This window comes from Gordionus sp. m RMFG-2023, chromosome 2 (assembly GCF_954871325.1).
Source record: "Gordionus sp. m RMFG-2023 chromosome 2, tfGorSpeb1-WG-v2, whole genome shotgun sequence".
Classification (NCBI taxonomy): Eukaryota; Metazoa; Nematomorpha; class Gordioida; order Chordodea; family Parachordodidae; genus Gordionus; species Gordionus sp. m RMFG-2023.
This window is the reverse complement of record NC_088776.1, coordinates 36,661,671-36,683,512: the sequence shown is the minus strand read 5'-3', so window position 1 is coordinate 36,683,512 and position 21,842 is coordinate 36,661,671. Positions and strand designations below refer to the sequence as shown.

Genomic DNA, 21,842 nt, shown 5'->3' with positions numbered 1-21,842 from the left:
TAAATTTTTATTTAAACATGTTAGAAATGCTTATTTTAGCCCATTTACGTCAAAAAAATTCGAAAAACTTTAAAAACAACGATTATGACAATTGTCACTTATCTAGGGTACATCTTCACTAAAATTTTATTTAAACATGTTAGCAATGCTTATTTTAGCCCATCTACATCAAAAAAATTCAAAAACTTTAAAAACAACGATTATGACAATTGTTACTTTTCTACTGTACATCTTCACTAAATTTCTATTTAAACATGTTAGCAATGCTTATTTTAGCCCATTTACGTCAAAAAAATTCGAAAAACTTTAAAAACAACGATTATGACAATTGTCACTTATCTAGGGTACATCTTCACTAAAATTTTATTTAAACATGTTAGCAATGCTTATTTTAGCCCATCTACATCAAAAAAATTCAAAAACTTTAAAAACAACGATTATGACAATTGTCACTTTTCTACTGTACATCTTCACTAAATTTCTATTTAAACATGTTAGCAATGCTTATTTTAGCCCATTTACTTCAAAAAAATTCGAAAAACTTTAAAAACAACGATTATGACAATTGTCACTTATCTAGGGTACATCTTCACTAAAATTTTATAAACATGTTAGCAATACTTATTTTAGCCCATTTATGCCAAAAAAATTCGAAAAACTTTAAAAACAACATATTCTTATTATAGTTTTGTTCACATTAATCATTTTCCCAAAGTTTAGCAATTTACCAGATTTTATAAAAAAACAAAAAAATTGAGCAGACCCAACGAGTCAAATACACGCGCCGACTAAGTGAGTCGGCTCATTCGGCTCCTTGATCGGCTTGAGTCGGAGCCGTTTCTTACGACTACGACTCGAGTCGCAAGTCGTAAGAACTCGACTTTTTAACAACACTAATGGTGGTACATCTTCACTGAAAAATTATTTTAACATCTTTACAATATAAATTTTTACCTATTTACTTTAAAAAAATACAAAAAAGTTAAAAAAAAATAGCAATTATGACAATAAGCACTTTTCTATGGTACATCTTCAGTGAAATTTTAATTTAACATATTTACAATATAACATTTTTACCTATTTGCTTTAAAAAAAGTCTAAAAAGCTCAAAAACAACGATTATGATAATTGTCACTTTCCTATGGTACATTTTCACTGAAGTTTTATTTTAACATCTTTACAATATATATCTACCTATTTACTTTAAAAAAAATAAAAAAATAACGATTATGACAATTTGTCACTTTTCTATGGTTGTACATCTTCACTGAAATTTTAATTTAACATGTTTACAATATATATTTTTACCTATTTCTTTAAAAAAAATTAAAAAAAGATTAAAAAAACGATAATGATAAATGTCACTATACTTTAGTTTATCTTCATTGATATCTCAAGTAGTGGGAAGAATTAGACTAATTAACAACACTAACTCCAACTATACAGTGATGAAGGTTAGGTTCGGCTCAAAAATTTGATTAGTCGACTAAGCTGACTAAATTAGTCACTTTAGTCGACTAAGACTAATTTAGTTGCTAAAGTTTTTAGTCGAATTTTTCTACTAAAATTATTAGTTAGTTGTATGTTAATCGATTCACATCACTATTGACCTCAAGTTCATAGAAATATTGGTCCCCTAGTCGACTCAATTATATAATTCTTATTCACGACTCAAGTTAGAAGTCTAAAGTAAAAAAATGTAAAAAACAGAACAAATATTTTAATAAAATTATAAAAAATCTGAATATTCGTCCTCTAGTCGACTCAATTTTTTAGACCCAAAACTTGGTTCAGTTTTCGACTAAGTCGACTCGACTCAGTTGATTAACAACACTACTTGCAGGCCAGGCCCTAAGCCCGCCCGGTTATAGGGGCAGAGCAGTATTTTAATTTTTTTAAATATACTCAGGCCGGGCGGGGCCCTAAAAAGTTTTTTTTTAAATATCCAGGCCGGACATTTAAAAATCATATATTTTAAATATTTTTTATAATAAATAGAAGTTTTAAATAAAAAATTAATTTAAACTATTAAAAAATTACAAATAAATCAATTTTTTTTAACTTTTAGGAACCTTTTTTTTTGTTCCAATAGTTTCATTAATACTTACGTGTAAGCCTGGAAATTTTGAATTAGAATATTTTTTACTAGAGTAAGTAAAATTTAGATACACAACACCTAAATAACTGGCATGCATCGTATCACTGAGTGACTGTGAGGTATAATGCAAAAATATAAATTTCCGCAAAAAATTTTTCATGTATGATATTTTTAAAAATTCCTGAACGCTGAATTTCTTAAAATGTGTTTGAGTTCAGTAAAACTATGAGGACGAGGTTGAAACTTGGGTACATATTTCGATACACTGATTTCTGATCAAGCTTGATTTTTGTCCAATCGTTTTGGATAGTTGAGAATAATTTTAATCGAAGGTCGATAGAAATATTTAGCTCTTAATTGGTGAATAAAAGTTCTAAGCTGGTATAAATTTGGCATTATTTTACCCATTTACAAGCACGAATGATTTTATCATTAACAGATTCTTTTAAGTGCAATTGAGGCTGATTTATTTTCTCTTTAAATGTAGGTGTTTAATGGAATGTTGTTAATGGTAAATGCCTATTACTTTGTCTGTATTGAGATATATGCTATTAAAAGATTTTATATTTAAAGTTAAACTTGATAATAGTATTAGAAAAAACTAAATTTTATCAAAGATGAGCTCTAGTTTATATGGTATAATTGAAAGGAAGTCCCTCCTCACATTCCTAATTGCAAACTTGAAGCAGATTAATTTTTGACAGAATAGTATAAATATATTTTTCAATTATAATTGTTTATAGAAGTATGCTTAGCCTGGCCCACGAGCAAGGTAACATCAAAAAAATTATCTGGGACAGGCTGACATTTTTTTTGTATATATACTTGATGAATTCTGATATTTTAAATGTGATAATCCATAAATATGTTTTTAATTTGATCACTTTCCAATATTATAAATAGTTTTTTTCTGTTCAACATATATTTCGGTAGTGTTTGCAGTCATGCGGTCTGATTTCATCTGACTATTGAGTCGGCGCGACGGTCCAGTCCAACAATCTGATGATGGTCCGGTTCGGTCCGACCGATTAAAAAATATAAGACTATGAATTGCTTTTTAATTAATGTATATGAACACGTAAAACATGATGATTTAATGCCTGACACTATATCTTCTTCTCCGTTTTATGGCGATTTCCAGGTTTACCTGGGTAGGCCAGTTTTCCCTCTGATTTTTCTTTTCCATTTTTGACGGTCCTGAGCATCAATACTTGTAAGATTCATGCTTCTCATATCCGCCGCTATCACATTTGTCCAAGTCATCTTGGGTCTTCCTCTAGGTCTTGATCCTCCTACTTCCATCATTGTGCATCTCTTTACCCAGTCATCTCTTGTCATACGTTCCACATGGCCAAACCATCTTAGTCTATTTCGTCGCATTACCATACCAATCATTTCTATACCTAATCTTGCTCGCAATTCCTTGCTAGTTTTTCTCTCTCTCAGAGATACCCCACACATCCATCTAACCATCCTCATCTCTGTTCTTTCTAATTTGGCTTCGTGAGTTGCTTTCATTGCCCATGTTTCACCACCATAAACTAAACAACTCCTTACACAGCTTACGTAAACTTTCCCCTTTAACTTCAGAGAAACTTTTTTATTTGTAAGAATAGACGACATCTCTCTGAACTTCTTCCAAGCTTGTCTGATCCTTGCAACAACGGCAGAATCTACACCACCATCAGCGTTTAGCATATCACCTAAATAACAAAACTTATCCACTTTTTCTAGGGTTAACCCATTGCCAATATCCAGACCACCAATTTTTAGGTTATCATTATTATGTATCCCTTTCATGCATGTTTAACAAATAAAGGTCATTCTTTCTAACATCAAACTGCCTTTTTTCCCGCTACATCTTTTATGTACCCATTTCTGGCATCTGGTTAATTGGATAGAATTTCTAGCAACTCCTTTCCCACATACACCACAAGGCCACTTACCGGATTCTTCCATCTTTAGATTTTCCCCACCAATCATCACCTTTGTTTTTGATGCATTCATTTTCAGGCCCTTTGCTTCCATAGTCATCTTCCATTTACTAACTTTATCCCTCAATTCTCCCTCACTGTTTGCCATTATTACAAGGTCATCTGCATATAATATCTCCCAGGGAAGTCCTTCACGGATTTCTCTAGCCACCACATCCATTACTAAGATAAATAATAATGGACTCAGCACGGATCCTTGATGAAGTCCTACCTTCACCTCAAAGCTCTCACTATCACCATAATCCGTCCGTACTGCTGTTTGTGCTCCAACATACATTGCCATCACTGCGGTAACCAACCATTCCTCCACACCGGATTTTCTCAAGGCCCATCATGTAATCTCACGCGGCACCCTATCAAATGCTTTCTCCAAATCAACAAACGCATAATAGAGTTTCTTTTCCTTCGCAAGATACTTCTCCTGAATTTGTCTCACCACAAAAATTGCATCTGTCGTGCCTTTTCCCGATGTAAAACCAAACTGCATTTCATCAATTTTAATTTGTTCCCTTAACCGCTTCTCTAACACTCTCTCAAATACTTTCATTGCATGTTCCAAGAGTTTAATAGCTCTGTAATACCCGCAATCTAAAGGATCACCTTTCCCCTTGTATTCAAGGATAATTATACTTCTTCGCCAGTCCTCAGGAATAGTACCTTCTGTGACAATCTGATTTGCTAAATTCATTAACCATTCAATCCCTAAATCATCAGAACCTTTAAACATCTCTGATACCACCATCGTTAAACTCTATGCCTTCCCTTTCTTCATTTTTTTCACTGCTCTCTTTATCTCGTCCTTGCCAAATTTACACCCTGGACCTTCTACCTTTGCACAACTAATATTATTATTCCATTCATTTTCTTCATTCAAAAGTCCTTTCATGTAAATCTTCCAGGTGTTCTTAATACCACTACTATCAATCGTCATTTTTCCTTCCATATTTTTCAAACACTTTACACCTATCACATCCTGCCTCTTTTTTGACATCTGTTTTGCCATTCGAACCATATTTCCAATTCCATCAGCGCATTCCATTTCTTTAGCAAACTAGTGTCTTTTTTCTTCTTGAGCCTTCGCTATTAATTTCTTAGCATTTCTTTTAGTCATCTTGTAAATATCATTATCACTATTTTCTTTGCTATTATACCATACTTTGAAACACCTCCGTTTCTCATCCACGGCTTTCGCTACCTCCGGGCTCCACCACCAAGTCTCCTTATGTCTAGGCGGCCCTTTTGTCCATCCACATACCTCCTCAGTTGTCATTACCCAGGCTTTCTTCATGGCTACCCACTTGTCATTCACCCCAGATGCTTGTGCCACCTCCGCCTCCCTAATCGCCAATGCCATATTGAATTGACGTCTAGCATTCTCCTCCTTCAATTTTTAAACCTTCAGCCTTGGGACAAACTTTCTTTTAGTGACCCTGGCACCTTTAAGAGTGAGATCTCCTACAACTAGTCGATGCTGATTTATACATTCCTCTCCCGGTATCACTTTCACATTTTTTAGTATACATCGATCACATCTCCTTAATAACAAGTAATCCACAGCACTTTTGGTACTACCCGACTTATAAGTCACCAGCTTCTCTGATTCTTTCTTAAACATTGTATTACAGACAATCATATCCATCGCATCACTAAATTCTAAAATCCTCTCTCCTTCCAAATTTCTCATGCCGTAACTGAACCCTCCATGTACTCCTTCATAACCCTCACTACTCACTCCCACATGTCCATTCAGATCACCAGCCAGGATAATCCCCTCTTCATTTGCCAGTCTCGATGTCACCCCCCAATAGACTGTCCCAAAATATATCTTTCTCTTCTTCCAATCTGAGGAACATATGCCGAGATAATATTATATAGCTTTCTACCAAAAATCATCTTAATAACCATTATCTGGTTGTCTAGCCTTCTCACTTCGACTACTTTGTCTACCAATTTCTCCGCAACCAATACCCCAACTCCAGCCTTACCATCATTACCTCCTTGCCAAAAGAATTTATACTTTTCGCTAGTCTTGTTAATCATTCTGGTCCCATTTCCTTTCCATCTAGTCTCCTGTATGCAGCACACATCTATATGTCTTCTGTGCAATACATCGACGACTTCTCCCGCTCTTCCCGTCATACTCCCAACATTCCATGTCACGACCCTAACTCGATCACCCGTAAACTGGTTTCTCCACTTTTTATCAGGTCGTTTATGGCCGTCATAAGTTTTATTTTCATGAATCACCAGGTTTCCCATCCTTCTTTGTCGTAGGCGGATGAGGAGGCCCACGGGGTACTTTGGGCTGTACCCCGCCCATGCTTTGTTGTAACCATAGGGAAATTTTGTAGCAAGGTTTTTACAATCGGATGCCCTTCCTGACATCAACCTCTTTAAGTGGTTTTTACACCCCGTCGAGGAGACGGTGATCCTATTCTAGACCCAGATCACAGGGAGTCTTTTAGACCTCCATTTGCCGCCAAAAGACGTTGCCACTCCCCCGCCACGATAAGGCTGAAGGTAGGATTTTGGGAGAGAATGCCTGACACTATATATAATATCTCATTTATCGTTTACTTTTATTTCTTCCGTTTCATTCATTCGTCAAGTGATTGAATATAATAGGCATTTATATTTCTAGAAATGGGAATCATAGAAAATGATAATATTATAAATCACTCTCTATGGGGGTAAAAGAATAACTATTGATTTAGAAATATGGTGGGAAGGGAATCAATATCAATTTCCAATTCTGGTCAAAATAGAAATTAACAATCTCTCACAGAAGGCTACATCAGTAGCATCTTTTCTAAAGCTAGTGATAAATTAAAAAAATAGAATGAATCCAAAGATGGTTCAATCTCTAATGACAGGTGAATTATAGATAAAAAAGGAATAATTTTATCACATTATATATATCCAAAAACTAATTAAATATGAAATTGATTTAATATTATTTTGAAATATTAGGCAGCAAAAAAATGATTTGATGATATAATTAAAATATTGCTAATTAAACACATTTCATTTTTAATAAAATTTAATGCAAAATAAAACTTTTATAGCTTAACAAAAAAAAACAATTTTTAGATGTGACTGGATCGACGGTCTGGTCTCACCTGACTTATTCAGTCTTTTCTTATAATTTAGACAAATTTATATGTAGTTAGAAAAAAGGACCGGACCGTTGCAAACACTATATTTTGGTTTGGATCATGAATTTTTTAAAAAAACTAAAAACTGGGTCAGGCAACATTAATAAAAAAATTGAAATACCAGGCAAGAATTTGGCAGAGCCATGCAAAGACTAAATTCCCGCCAGGATGGGCCGAGTTTTAAAATTTTGCCATTTGCAGATCTCTAATTGTTTATATTTTTTTATAACACGTTAATTTTTTTAAGTATATTATACTTTTATTTAAAAAGATGTGTACTTTTAATAGTGTAGACTATAGCCCTGCAAGAAAAGAGCATTTACATGGATCCAAATATAGAATTAATTTTATATTCCTATCCAATATGATGAAAAATATTAGGTTCTAATAAATAATCTAAATTTATTAATATCATTAATTAAATTCACAATTATAATAATAATATTGCCAAACCAGACCGCCCTGAAAAAATTTCCTAACTCTGCCCAACCAAAATAAATTACAATAATCCCACCTGGTTTTCAAGTTGGATTCCAAAGATCTCTTAGTACCCCTAAACACTCTCCCCTTCTAAGGGATTTAACAAGCAAAACTTTAAAAAAATATATATTTTATTAAATAAGTCTCTAAATATAAATAAGTGCAAGTTTGTTGAAAATGTAAATAAAAAATAATTTTAAAATGCCATTTGTTGTAGATTGGTTTTTTATCATTACTTAATATATTTCGCGTATAACGAACGAGTTTAAAAAATTCAGAATATGGAAAATTATTTTTGAAAAACATAAATTTACTAAATGTAAATATTTATATACAGTATAATCAATATATTATATCATGTATTATCAAGATTTCATGTAAAAAATCAGAAATATCAATCTTAATCTTATGATAAAATTGTTTTGTTTGTGTGGCACAATTGATTTGATAATTATAAAAAATATGTCATTTTTTAGTTGATTTCGCAGGGGCGTTTGTTTTGCTGGCTATATTCATGCCAACAAATCCATGAGCAAATTTCTTTTTATCTGATGGTTTAAGTATCTATTTATTATAATATTTAAAAATTGTAGATATATATAATCATAATCAACGTAATATTAATAACATAATTTATAGAATAATTGTAAAATTACAAACTGCCCTAAGATAATAAAAATCAAAATCCATATATTGATCCTTTTAGTGCTCTTCCAAATAAGGTGTTTGTGTTTTGAGTTAGTTTTTTTATTCAAGTTTAAATTATAGTGGAATTTTTTTCAAGGTCAATATGTGTTAAAAATTCGGTTTGGGGTCTACTTTGCTTATAGCCATATGGACTTAATAGTGGAATCATTTTAGTCAAAATAAATAACAAACCATAAATAAATACTTAAATTGGTGTATCGTGGCGCTTTTTTATAGTGATTTGGCCTAAATCGCCCAAGAGCAAATTATAAAATTTACTAGTAAATGGGCAAAAATATTAGCAAAGAGTCATTTCGCCTAAAAGTGCCAAAATCACAAATTATACAATATGCAATTTTAATAGTGAATTAATTATAAAATTTAATAGTAAATGAGCAGAAGTACTAGCAAAATAAAACTTTTTATGTATTTGGTCAAAAAATTAAAAAATTTATATAATACATGCTTTAAAATGATTATATTTAAAAATATACAAATAATATATATATAACTTATTAATATTAAAAACATATTGATATAATATACTGCTATAGATTGTACGTCCTGAATTTGGTGATGAATGATTAGTGTTTTCATTACATTAGTTTAATTTAACATGTATATATAAACGTAATTGTTATGTGTATCGTTTTTTAGGTATAGTGTGGAGTCATTTTGTATGATAAGCATTTTATTTGTGATTAATATTTTTTGCGCATTCATTCGTTTAATATATTATAAAAATTGCTATTTTTAGATTAATAGGATTATTAATCAATTTATATTTATTTCATAGTAGATATATATATATAGAAAAAAAAATGAAATAAAAACAGTTATCGTTTTTCCAGATTTGCTTTATTTTTTTTTTGATTATTTTTCTGGGCAAGATATTTTGGGAAAAATAAAAAGTTGAAAGAAAACTAGAAAGGAATTGATTTTTTGAACCCCTCATTAAGGTAAAAAACAATATTTGATTAAAATTTAACAATTAAATATATATATAATTAATATTTGGAAATAAAAATTTAATTTAAAAATAAAACTTTCCTTGATTAAAACATTAAAGTGGTGGCCAAGACTTACTATTCTCGTTTTGGAATAAAGTTTGTGGTACAGGAATTAATATAAAAGCTATAAAATGGCAGATTTGCATCAGAGCAAATTCCAGTGATTAATATAATAGCCTTAAGGGCAGGTTTGCATAAGCGCAAATAGGAAATATAAAGGCCATAAGGGCAGGTTTGCATCAGAGCAAATTCCAGTGATTAATATAATAGCCTTAAGGGCAGGTTTGCATGAGCCCAAATAGGAAATATAAAGGCAATAAGGGTAGGTTGCATCAGAGCAAATTCCAGGGTTGCATCGCAAATAGGAGGATTAATATAAAGGCCATAAGGGCAGGTTTGCATCATAGAAAATTTCAATGATTAATATAATAGCCTTTAGGGCAGGTTTGAATAAGCGCAAATAGGAGGATTAATAGAAAGGCCATAAGGGCAGGTTTGCATCAGAGCAAATTTGAGGAATTTATTTATACTAATAGGTTCCAGGTACATGGAAGTGCTACCCAATTTTTTCCTCTACAAAACCCTTAGTACAAGGAAGTGCTGATCAAATTTTTGCATATATAAACCTATTAAAAATCACCCAAATTTTTATTAAATAAGCCAGTTACACGGAAATGCTGCCCAGATTTTTGCAAATATAAACCTATTAGACGAAAATCACCCAAATATTTATTAAATAAACCAGTTACAAGAAAGTGCTGCCCAAATTTTTGCATATATAAACCTATTAGACGAAAATCACCCAAATATTTATTAAATAAGCCAGTTACACGGAAATGCTGCCCAAATTTTTGCATATATAAACCTAATAGAAGAAATTCACCCAGATTTTTATTATATAAGCCAGTTATACGGAAGTGCTGCCCAAATTTTATCAAAAAATAGTTACAAAAATTTGTCAAATTCGTGTTATTTTAACTTATTACACAGAAGTGCTGCCCAAATTTTGTTAAATATAAATCGTTTACAAAAAATTTACAAGTATTTTGTCGTATATTAACCTATAAAATGTACATGTATATGTGCATCAATAGCTTGTTTACGCTACTTATTATATCTCAGAATACAAAATCAGATATGATATTGGATCGGTATTCAATTTAATAATGAGTGTATAGGATAGGTCTCCAAAAAGTGGTATAGGTACAACAGGCGCGTACGCAAGAATTTGGTCTGGGGGTGGGGGGATAATAATTTTTTTAAGTATTATTGTTTTTTAAAAATATCAAGCATAAATTTATTAGGACTAATAACTATTTCTAATACACAATTTTAAATTTATGTGAATTATAAAAAAATTATATGTAAAGAATCACTTAAATGACATAGAAATTTTAATTTTTTGAGCCTTTACACAAAAAGTTTCTTAGGAATAATTGCATTTTATATGTTATATATTTACAATGTAAAATCTAATCTTCGTTGTGATTGAGCTAATTTTTCAATTATCTCATCCTTGCTTGTCGTCAAATGCCTATGAATATTCAAAAGATCCAAACCTTTCAATCTACTTTCAGATGTTGTACTTCTTGGTATGTTTTTCAGAGACCTGCAGGCCCGGCCCCCGGGCTGGACAGTATTTTAATTTTTTTAAATATACCCGGGCCGGGCCCGAATTTTTTAAAAAAAACACCCAAGCCGGGCCTAAAATTTTTATTTTAAAAAAAGCCGGGTCGGGCCTGAAAATTTGTAAAAAAAGCCGAGTCGGGCCTAAAAAATTATTAAAAAAAGCTGGGCCAGGCCTGAAAATTAAACAAAAAAAACCTAGGCCGGGCCGTAAAAAATCTTTAAAAAAAATCCGAGCTGTGCCCTGCAAATGGTACTTCTGCAGGCCTCTGTTATTCTTCTTAAAAAAGAGAATGTTCTCTCATTAGTTTACTAATGCAAAGAGTTTATAAACCCATTTAATACATTGGGAATTTAATCTAAAATGTGTTTGAAATAATGCAGAGCATCCATAGCATTTTTTGGGACTATATCAACCATTGTTAATCTTATAAACATAGTTATTCAGCTAGTAAGGCATCATAAGATACTTTAACATCTTCATAATAAAAATCTAACAAATATTTTTTTTTCTATCACCATCTAAAAAAGGTTGGGAAGGCTTTTGTGGAAGTAATATTTGCAGATTAGTAAGTGCTGCATGATGAATTAATAATTCATTTATTTGGGTTATAAATGTATCTGTATTTAAGATATACTCTTCTACTTATCCTATATTAATGTTTTAACGATGAGCTTGCCTTGCTACAAGTCGAGTGAGACAAATATTAAACACGTATAGCTCTGCTTTTGACTCAACAATAAAATATGAAATTCTTCATCAACATTAGCCTTAATTTCCTTGAGTTCTGATAAAATGCTCTCCGCTATTCTCATCTTCTTAATCAAGTCAATGTCATGTTTTTGAAAGGTAATACTTAAAATAGTTGTATAATTAAATAATACATTCTAATGAAAAATAAAATTTGGAATAAGCATTGAATCCAATAATTTTCTTGCTTCTGAGGAAATATTTCTTTCAGGCCATTGTGATATTTCAGTAATAGCAAATAATTGGCTCTTCTAACTCCTTAAAAGCTGTTACTGCTTGATGGTAGAGACTCTATCTTGTTGGACAAGGTTGCAATTTCTTTTTCCCTGTTGGACAAGAAGTTTCAGAAATAATAATTATTTGAATAGAAATTTGAAAATGGTAGATAAATATTACGCAGGAAAACTTGAAATCGAAATTAACTGATAAAATAACTTAGTAGATAAATGTGATAATAAATGTAATTAAATATATATTTAATATGAGTTACGAATAAATATTAACAAATATAAACAATAATATTTTTGAAAAATATATCCGGCATCTGCATTTTTCGGGGAGGGGGGGGGGGGATTTGTTCCCCTGCCCCCCCCGCTGCGTACGCCAATGAGGTACACCCCTAAAAGATTTATGTATTTTGAAAAAATTATTCATAGTTTAGCATAAAAACTAGAAAAATATAAATTTTGAATTTGATCATTTACTATATTTTTTTGAGATAGTGTTCAATGGAGAGTAAATAAATATAACAAAACAAAAGCCCAAAAATAGTTTACTAATATGCATTTTGACGTTTCAACATGCAATACTAGAGAACTGAAATTGAAAGCGTTATTAAACAGAGATTTACAATTGCTGCATATAAATTTCTAAAACTCACACATTTAATTTATATATCATTCTTTTATCTTAAAAACTGGGGGTTTTAAAAAAAACCTGAAAAGAACATAACAAAGTTTCATCTACGGTCATCATAGCTCCAGCATTGTCAAACTCTCCGCAATAATTTGGGGCCGAAAAAAGGGTCACTAATTGTCTTTTGGCAAAAAACTCGTAACCATCTTCCACGACCTTGCATAATGGATGAGTATTTTTTTAAAAAAATAAATATTAAAAATAAACACTCCTTAAAATATAAAATAACATTAACATTATATTAAATAGTGAAAATTTATAAGAATTTTGATAATAAACAACCAGATAAAATCCAACAAAAAAAATTAAATGCTAAAAAGGGGACACAAACTAAGACTCATGTTATATCTGGGCGAAGCATTTGCCTTAGCTTTTATATTTCTGAGATATTCAAAGGCAAATAAAAAGCCCTATTGACACTTATACACTTACCTACAAATCAATATTCATACAATGATTGATAAAAAACTTCCCTATTATAAATAAAATAAGTAGTATCAACAAAATAAAGAGTATAGGTCTGTAATGGTTGGGTTTTTGGACCATAAGCCCGCCCACCCAATGTCTAAAAAATTTAACCCGTCCGCCCAGCCCTTCCATAGTTTTCAAAAATAAATATACCCACCTGCCAGCCCATTAGTCTAAAAATTTTTACCAGCCCACCCATTTATAAAAAATTTTTAACCCAAGCCTGCTATTATAAAATTTAATTATGGCTAAAAAAAAATCAGATTTACACCTCTACAAAAAGTTTTTATACTATATTAAGCATAAAAATATTCAATTTATATTAAGGATAATTTATTTGATCAAATATATGTAATTAATAATGAAAATAATAATGAATCGACATCTGGATTCATACATGTTCTTCTTTGTTCTAAAAACCTTCAGGCAATGCTAAATCTTCATTCAGAAGAAGCACTAGTTGCAGGAATTACCAATATTTTCTCCACCAAGGTAGTTTTAAATATACAAAAAAGGACATTTTAAAATTAATATCCAAAAAAGTTCATAGGAACAATTTTTTATTAATATTTACTAGGGCTGTGCCGATCCACATATTTTTCACCGCTCCGATCCGATATAGCTTCAAACCCGATACGATACCGATCTGATATTTTTACTGATTTTTAATCACCCCCGTTTGAACCAAATGTAATAAATCAATATTTTTTATGCAAAAAAATCGAATTATGAATAATTTAATTTTTTTATTTCTACAATTAAGACTATAATAAAAAAATATATATTTAATAATATATCCATTTTATGTTGGAATTATAAAATTGTAATATTTAACATATAAAATCATAATATATTAAATTTTTTTAATAAATATGAGAGCCTCTAGATTTTCTATAAGCTTCTACGATATGGACTATCTATATCTCCTGCCGTACTGAAGACAGACTCAGATGATTCCACAGATAACGCATTTTGCAAAATTATCTTTGTCTTTTGTAAAATATTTCCATAATTCAGATACCATATTTAAAAAAATTCTTTTATTTAAAATATAAATAAAAAAATTGGCGTTATTTAAAAAGATTTAAAATAAATAAAACTTTGTTCCTTTCTATTTTTATAAAAAAAAAACTTGTAAAATACTATAAATCTATTTTTTTTAAAAAATTTATTTAGAAAATATTATAATGTAAAATAAATATACACAACATAAAATAAAATAACAAAAAAAGGAAAAGAAAAAAGATCGGATCGGATTTGTTTTTTTACAAGTATCGGCCAGATCCGATATTTTCGGAAAACGCTAAATATCGGTACCAATCCGATATTTAATATCGGCACAGCCCTAATATTTACTATAATTTAAATTTTTTTTTGCCCGCCCGCCTATTGTTGAACTTTCTTAACCCGGCGGTCGGGCCGAAACCCCGCCCAATGCAAACCTCTAGAGGTTACTTTGTATTAACTTCTTTTAAAAAATTTTGGTTGCCTTTAAACAATTTATATCTATAAAAAATAAAGGTTTATCTGAATTTATAATAAACGCATTTAGTGGTATTTAAGGCTATCGAAATCACAACCATAATACTTTGATATATTTATGTTAACAGCTGTAACGTTTTTCATAGCTTCGTTCTAGCCTATTTATTAGGTTGATTTTGTAAATAACACCAGCTTAAATATCGCACCACTAGAACAAAACGCGCTTAATATAAATAAGGCCTTACTGCGATTATTAATTTAAAGCTTATATAATTTCATTTACTTTAAACCATGATATTAAATAAATCAGTTGAAAACCTGATGAGCCCTACAGATCAAGTCCAAGTCATGCTTATGCAGAAATTTATCGACAATCTCGGCTCCGAATGTGTAACTAACACCCCTATCATTTTCGCCCCAGCCCATTGTATCTTTATCGGGGTCAGACCATAGCAAATCACAAAGGAGACCTTGGTCAGGAACATCAGTAGGGCGCATGATACGTCTTATTTGCTCCATGCTGTTCAGATCAGGGCTTAGGCCTTTAATTTTAAAATAAATATTTTCCTTTTAAATGGTAATTTATACTTTAAAAAAAAATATATAATCAAGATATATTGAAATTTTCAATATTTACACTAGTACAATATAATATATAATATATATATAAAAATAAATTATAATTATGAAAATTTATTTTGAATTGATCTCGCCTCACTATATAAATATTCAAGATGAATGATGTAGAAATCATTTAATAAGTTATTATAGGTGTTGTAGTTGACATTTTTTATATATATTTTATTTGATAAAATGATTTATTTTATGTATTAATTTCGAAACTGATTTGATTGATTATATTTATTACATTTTGAAGAAATTGTAAAGATAACTTTATAAATTTTTTTGTTTTAATTTATTTTAAAAGAATAGAAGAGAAGAGAAAAAGAATATCATTGCAAATTTATGATAGGGTACCATCATCAGTGGTTAAAAATAATCCCTTGTTTCTTTGATGATATAAACAATAGTTTTCTAAATTTTTTACAATTACTAAAATAAGGACTTATTTTTAATAATATTTAGAAAAACAGTAGGGGGATTTTTTCTCAAAAATATATTATATAATGTACACTATTTATTAAATTTTACTTCTATAATTTTTTTAGTTATTATAAGAAAATGGGAAGATCTTGGAACCTACTCGATTTAAAGAACGGTTCTATAAAACCAGGTTCCAGTTATTCTATTTTTATCCAAAATTTAAACCAGTTATTCAATCCCCTAAAAGTTAGTCGAATAACAATTTAATGCATATTCTATGGAAGTTATATTTTCTAGCAAATTATTATAAATATATTATTTAATAAATATGCACTTAATATAGAATTTTTTATCAATTTTTATTTACAAGCTAAAAGTTAAAAAATATCTCAAAAAATAAAAACATTTTTTATTGATAAAAAATTCCATAGTAATAACATATTTTCAGGAATCGAAAATAGTGAGCAAAACCCAACTCAATCCAGGTGTCGGTTAGTTGGGAAATTGTGATTTATTTTTATATCGGGATGCGTTGGGATAGGTAAATTTTATATTATCAATTTCATGTTATGATACTAATTTTATGTTTGAGTTGGGGCGAGGGAATAAATTTTTTTGTCTCGTGTAGGTCTCTACTAAACATATTTACAGAATGAAACCACTAAAACCCAGAACGTCTAAAAAGATCTGAGGGGTTGAACTTTTTGATATCCTAAGCTCCACCTACATCAGGCCTTGGTCCATATGAAAATCTTTTATACTAATATAAACACCAATTTAATATTTGCCTATCAGGGATCTGATTCCGATATAATTTTGGGATTTAAATTTTTACCTCTTATCTTATATGGAAATAATATAAAATGATTGATTTATAAATCATATAGAAAGGTTGTTAGATAGCGTTCATACTAGTCACTGGCACATAATAAGTGTCTATAAAAATTACTAAATTTTCTAAAATATATTTTATCTGAGCTTAAATATATTTATTTTAATTCTTTTGATAGGTCTGTGATTCAATATAAACGTAAAAAAAGTTTCATAAATTTATTCCAGCAAAATGGCATTTCTTTGCTATTGCCCATGAGAAAAATGTCTGTGATGAAATCATGAGAACTGCTGCATGGGCTAGTTTACAACGACGTTATGAAAATCAAATAAAGTCTCTGCTAAATCTACAAATTCGCTGAAGAAAATATAAAAATATTCATTTTTCCTATATCCCATGAAGAATACCAAGAACTTGTATAGGAATGGTTTTTAAAAGCTTGTCCATCCCTAGAAATCAGAAAATTCATAGTTTATCAAATTAATTAGGAAAAAATATTTCAGCGCTGTCCAAACTACACTAGAAAATATTAAAAATGAACATATGATATTAAAGGGTATGTAAATAGTTTTTATAATAATGAATGGTAGGTGATATATGCTTAAGCGATTATTAGTGATGATAAGATAAGTCAAAGGATCTTCTCAGTCCTTTTATTATCCATCAATATCGGACATTATTATTCCGAAAAATGATAACATAACTATCGTCAACCCTTTGACAGATACAGGAGGAACTTATAATTTAAAACTCTTAAAGATACCGAAATAAATAGCAACATATAAATTATAGAATCTGAATAAAATTGATTTAAATATCTGTTCTACTATTAATTTAATAAATCACACATGTAGGCCCGACCGACACTGGTCTGAACGTCTTTTAATTTTTTTTGATATACTCGGGCAGGCCAGGCCTAAAAGTTATCTTTTAAAATAGCCTGGCCGTATATTTCAAAACCGAATATTTTAATCGCCATAATTTATAAAAATTAAATGTAATATAATTAAACAAAATCCGAGGCAATCTTGATAAAGTAGAGAATTTTTTTAAAATATATTATATTTATTTTTATAGCTAATAATGAGGATTTCAAGGCCAAAAAAATTTCAGGCCCGATCCTATATTTAAAAAAAATAAAATCACCGGCCGGGCTTAGGGTCTGCAGGTTTCTGATATAAAGCCGGAGCCGGGCCATATTTAAAAAAACCGTGCCGGGCAGTGCACCACTGCAGGTTTCTGATTAATATTACATTATGAGATAAAAAAATCTCGATTGACTTATATGTCAGAATTTTTTCTCTATTTTATATTATTTGAGCCTCTAGTAGAAATTTTATTTGTGATTTTTCCTACTTATCTTAGTTCCCACTCTAAAAAATATCTTATGCCCAGATCTAGGTACTCTCTATTCGGCATATTACGGATCATTTTTAGCGAATACGAAATCCATATATAACTTTTCAAGATCTTATCTCAATATTTGTCGTTTGAGTATCTGCACTTTCTGCTTATTTCCTTTTCCTTTTGTAATTTAATATAGTCTTTTATATAAGTATCAGTCATTTGTGCTCTTTATGCAATTGCCTGATTTAGGACATAAAAGAAATATGGTACTTATCTAAAATAAATTTTTCCCTTAAGAAAGCATATTATATTTGATTGAGTAATTAATTTGAAAAATCTTTTAGTAATATTTATAAGAATCGAAAAAAGGGAAATAGGATATAAGATAAGCGAATGCATGTTATATAATGTTCCATGATACACAATTTTGAAATATATTTTATTTATTTTTTATAAATAATGACAATTTAAAATATTAGAACCGGCCTGGGAATTTTTTTTAAAAAATACGGCCCAGTCCAGAAAGTCTCTGATTATTATATTAATCAACAAGGCAGAATATCTAGAATGCAAAATAAATATCTAAACTATTGTGCTCTTGTAAACTATTAAATTCAAAATGTGATTTGATTTTTCAAGATATTACGCAGTACTCATTATTATTCTGGTTTGTTTATCAATGTGTAACCATTTTTAATGCATGCTATAAAAATAATTTGTAATCTTTTTTTTATTTATACAATGGCTAATCAAAACTTTATATATTTTGAACTTAAAATAAAAAAGGTGTTTTTGAATTAAAAATATACAATTATATTGATATATCTCCATTTTGTTTATACTATTATTTATGTTTATTTCATGATAAAAAATATTAATATGCTAAAATACTGTTACAAAAAATAATCAAATTTTTTAGAAGGACAGTGCCTCCTACTTTTTTTAAAATTTTTGGTAGGGGCACAATAAAGTTTTTTTTTAAATTGATGTCTGTTCAAACTCAACTCTTACATATTTTTGCATGTTTTAAAAAATAAAATTTATATAAAATTTTTTTATATGATAGCTACATTTTAAAAAATACCACCATTTCCTCAGTGTTGCTAGCATAATGAAAAACACAAAAGTGTATCAATACCACTTTTGTTTTGGTTATAGATTCACAAAATTAAAAACTATATTTAATAAACATATTTTGATATGTTACCCCACACAGATCCATAAAAAAATAATTTATTTGGTCTTCATGTATTATATTAATAAATTAAATACTTATTTAAATCTATAATTAAACATAAAAGTATATACCTCCATGACAACAAAATATTTTTTCATCAATTATAGCAACGATTGGTAAGCAATTAAAGCAATCTGTGAATGTTTTCCATAATTTAATACTATAACGTCTCTTACCTATGATCAAAAAATTAAATCAAGATTAATAAATCAGCATATATTGAACAATAAATTAAATTCTTACATTCATCATAGAAGCCATAAATTCTGTTAATGCTAGCACATTCATGGTTTCCTCTAAGTAGAAAAAAATTTTCTGGATATTTTATTTTATAAGCTAATATTAAGCAAATTGTTTCCAAAGATTGTTTTCCTCTGTCTACATAATCTCCCAAAAATAAATAATTGCTCTCTGGTGGAAATCCGCCATATTCAAATAAGCGCAATAGATCATAATATTGTCCATGTATATCACCTTTTTTAGTATAAAATTTTAATCAAAAATATCATCCATCGCTTAAATGATAAAAAAGGTTACCACATATTTTTAAAGGTGCTTCCAATTCCAACAAAATAGGTTGACTTAAAAAAATTTCCCTAGATTTCAAGCACAAGCCTCTTATTTCTGTTTCAGTTAATTGAGCAGTGGTCCCTGGTTTAGAGCCTCTTACTATAATGCATATATATTAAAACGCTGAATATTGATTAAAAACCTTCTAATAGTCTAGCAATAATACTATCAATATTTAACGTTTCACCTTCCGCCATTAATTTACAGCCGTTACCTCATGAATGAATTATTTACTTGTTAGTAGAATATTATATTCTTTTTTTAAATGGTAATTGGTTTATTATAGAAATATCTAATCAAAATGAACAATGTATAATACTATTCTAAATAATTCAAGACCATATTAATTTTAAAAAATTAATTGATTTAAAAATTCATAGTTGAACATTCTTCCCAAGAAATAAAAATTCCCTAGTTTCAAATGTTTGTATTATTATTTTCTGAGCTAAATTTTTTCAAATATTAATCTGGTGCTAAATTGGCTGAAGATACAAAAGTTTGATAATCATCGACCAAATAATATTTCTTTTACAAAATATGCAGAAAAACTGCCTTAATTACACAGGTGCAGTGGCGTAGGTACGGGGGGGGGGAGGTCGGGTTTGGACCCCCCCCCAGAGCAATTTTTTTATTTATATTTTTCTGGGTTTGATATTTGTGGAAGGATATTATATTACTATTGAAATTATTCTGGATAGTATTATTATAAAGTCATTGGTCATAGAGGAAATGGCTAAATGGCCACTAAGAATTAAGTTAAATATATAAAATATAAAGTTTTTTAACATAGTATTTATAGTTTTTTTTAATCAAAAGCAATCGAAATATTTTTCCAAATAAGCACTTTATAAATTTGTTTAGTTTACATAAAATTATATTTTGTTATTTATAAATTGTTTTACAATAGTTTATATAAAATTTATGTTTTGTTATATATATAAAAAAAAATTTAACGTTTATTTTATTATATATAACATTTATAAAATTTTAATCCAAATTTAAATGTGTTATATAATACTACTCATTATAAAATATATCATTTATAATTAATCCTTTAATACTCCGGTGGGGTATATGAGACCCAAGGCTTGCTAGAATTGATATTACATAATAACGGTTTATTATTATTGTTGTAGTTGACGTAAACTTCGATCATTCAATAAAAAAATGTTTGTTATATATTATTATATCTATCGCGGAATCTTATATATATATATATATGATATGAATAAAATCCAGATGATTTAAATGATTTAAGTATTACTACTGTTAAGTTAAGGCTAATATTAAGAAATTAAACATTACGACATTAACATTACGACATTTGGTTACATGTCAATACCGCGAAAATTTTAGCGCGATGTGTATTATCGCGAATGTCGATTACCGCGAAAAGATATTATAGCGAATGCATTACAGCGAATGCATTATCGCGAATATAATATAGCGTAGCGAATGTATTATAGCTAATACATTACAGCGAATGAATTATCGCGAATCCATTATCGCGAATATATTACCGCGAATGCATCATAGCGAATGTATTATAGCGAATGAATTATCGCGAATACATAATAGCGAATGCATTATAGCGAATCCATTATAGCGAATCCATTATAGCGAATGCATTATAGCGAATGCATTTTAGCAAATGCATTATAGCGAATGAATTATCGCGAATGCATTATAGCGAATGCATTATAGCGAATGCATTATAGCGAATGCATTATCATATCGCAAATGGAGTTTCATGAAAGTTACAATTTTATATTTATCGACTTTTCGACTGACTTAGTTGAATCTGAAAATTAAGTTAAAATGAGGATTGGCTCTAAAAACATTTTTTTATTGAAATTAAGGCTAAGGCTTTTCTTTTTTTGACTCAAAATATATAAAAAAGATTCTAAGTAATATAGATTTCTCTTTTTCATCTAATCATTTTAAATATTAAACATCAAGTTTTTTCTTTTTAATTTATTGAAAACTTGTAGGGGAGAACGGGGTTATGGCGAACCCTAAAGGCAAACCTTAAGAAAATTATAAGTACTTTATCATTTTTAATAAAAAATATCTCATTTTGTTCAGCTCTATTAGTTTTATGATATGTTTAAATTTCAAAAATACATCTCTAATAATTTTTTCAAAA

At 29.4% G+C, this 21,842-nt stretch overlaps 3 protein-coding genes across 3 annotated transcripts; all 3 read right to left on the bottom strand.

The window, feature by feature from the left end:
- Positions 1-3,241: 3,241 nt before the first annotated feature.
- On the bottom strand, positions 3,242-3,898 carry LOC135924300 (uncharacterized). Its single transcript, XM_065459355.1, has one exon. It carries the CDS (start codon positions 3,896-3,898, stop codon positions 3,242-3,244), a length of 657 nt encoding a protein of 218 aa, XP_065315427.1.
- Positions 3,899-5,482: 1,584 nt separating this feature from the next.
- LOC135924299 (craniofacial development protein 2-like) lies at positions 5,483-6,477 on the bottom strand. Its single transcript, XM_065459353.1, has 2 exons — positions 5,976-6,477; positions 5,483-5,934 (listed from the first exon to the last, which is right to left on the bottom strand). The coding sequence occupies exons 1-2, from the start codon at positions 6,475-6,477 to the stop codon at positions 5,483-5,485; spliced, it is 954 nt and encodes a 317-aa protein (XP_065315425.1).
- Positions 6,478-7,909: 1,432 nt separating this feature from the next.
- Positions 7,910-19,968, bottom strand: LOC135924875 (serine/threonine-protein phosphatase alpha-2 isoform-like). The gene is made up of 7 exons (XM_065460002.1): positions 19,839-19,968; positions 19,664-19,795; positions 19,370-19,600; positions 19,198-19,302; positions 14,985-15,208; positions 12,738-12,872; positions 7,910-8,291 (listed from the first exon to the last, which is right to left on the bottom strand). The coding sequence occupies exons 1-7, from the start codon at positions 19,891-19,893 to the stop codon at positions 8,193-8,195; spliced, it is 981 nt and encodes a 326-aa protein (XP_065316074.1). The 5' UTR covers positions 19,894-19,968; the 3' UTR covers positions 7,910-8,192.
- Positions 19,969-21,842: the final 1,874 nt, after the last annotated feature.

What these genes read in the sequence shown, in the direction of transcription:
- LOC135924299 (XM_065459353.1), bottom strand. Translation starts at nt 6,477, where the DNA reads ATGTCAGGAAGGGCATCCGATTGTAAAAACCTTGCTACAAAATTTCCC. An exon ending in GGTTATTAAGATGATTTTTG is followed by an intron (nt 5,935 to 5,975) that starts GTAGAAAGCTAT and finishes TATGTTCCTCAG; the next exon opens with ATTGGAAGAAGAGAAAGATA.
- LOC135924875 (XM_065460002.1), bottom strand. Translation starts at nt 19,893, where the DNA reads ATGGCGGAAGGTGAAACGTTAAATATTGATAGTATTATTGCTAGACTA. An exon ending in AATATTTTGTTGTCATGGAG is followed by an intron (nt 15,209 to 19,197) that starts GTATATACTTTT and finishes TTAAAATTAAAG; the next exon opens with GCCTAAGCCCTGATCTGAAC. An exon ending in CTTTGTTATGTTCTTTTCAG is followed by an intron (nt 8,292 to 12,737) that starts GTTTTTTTTAAA and finishes TATAATAAATAG; the next exon opens with ATACTTAAACCATCAGATAA.
- LOC135924300 (XM_065459355.1), bottom strand. Translation starts at nt 3,898, where the DNA reads ATGAAAGGGATACATAATAATGATAACCTAAAAATTGGTGGTCTGGAT.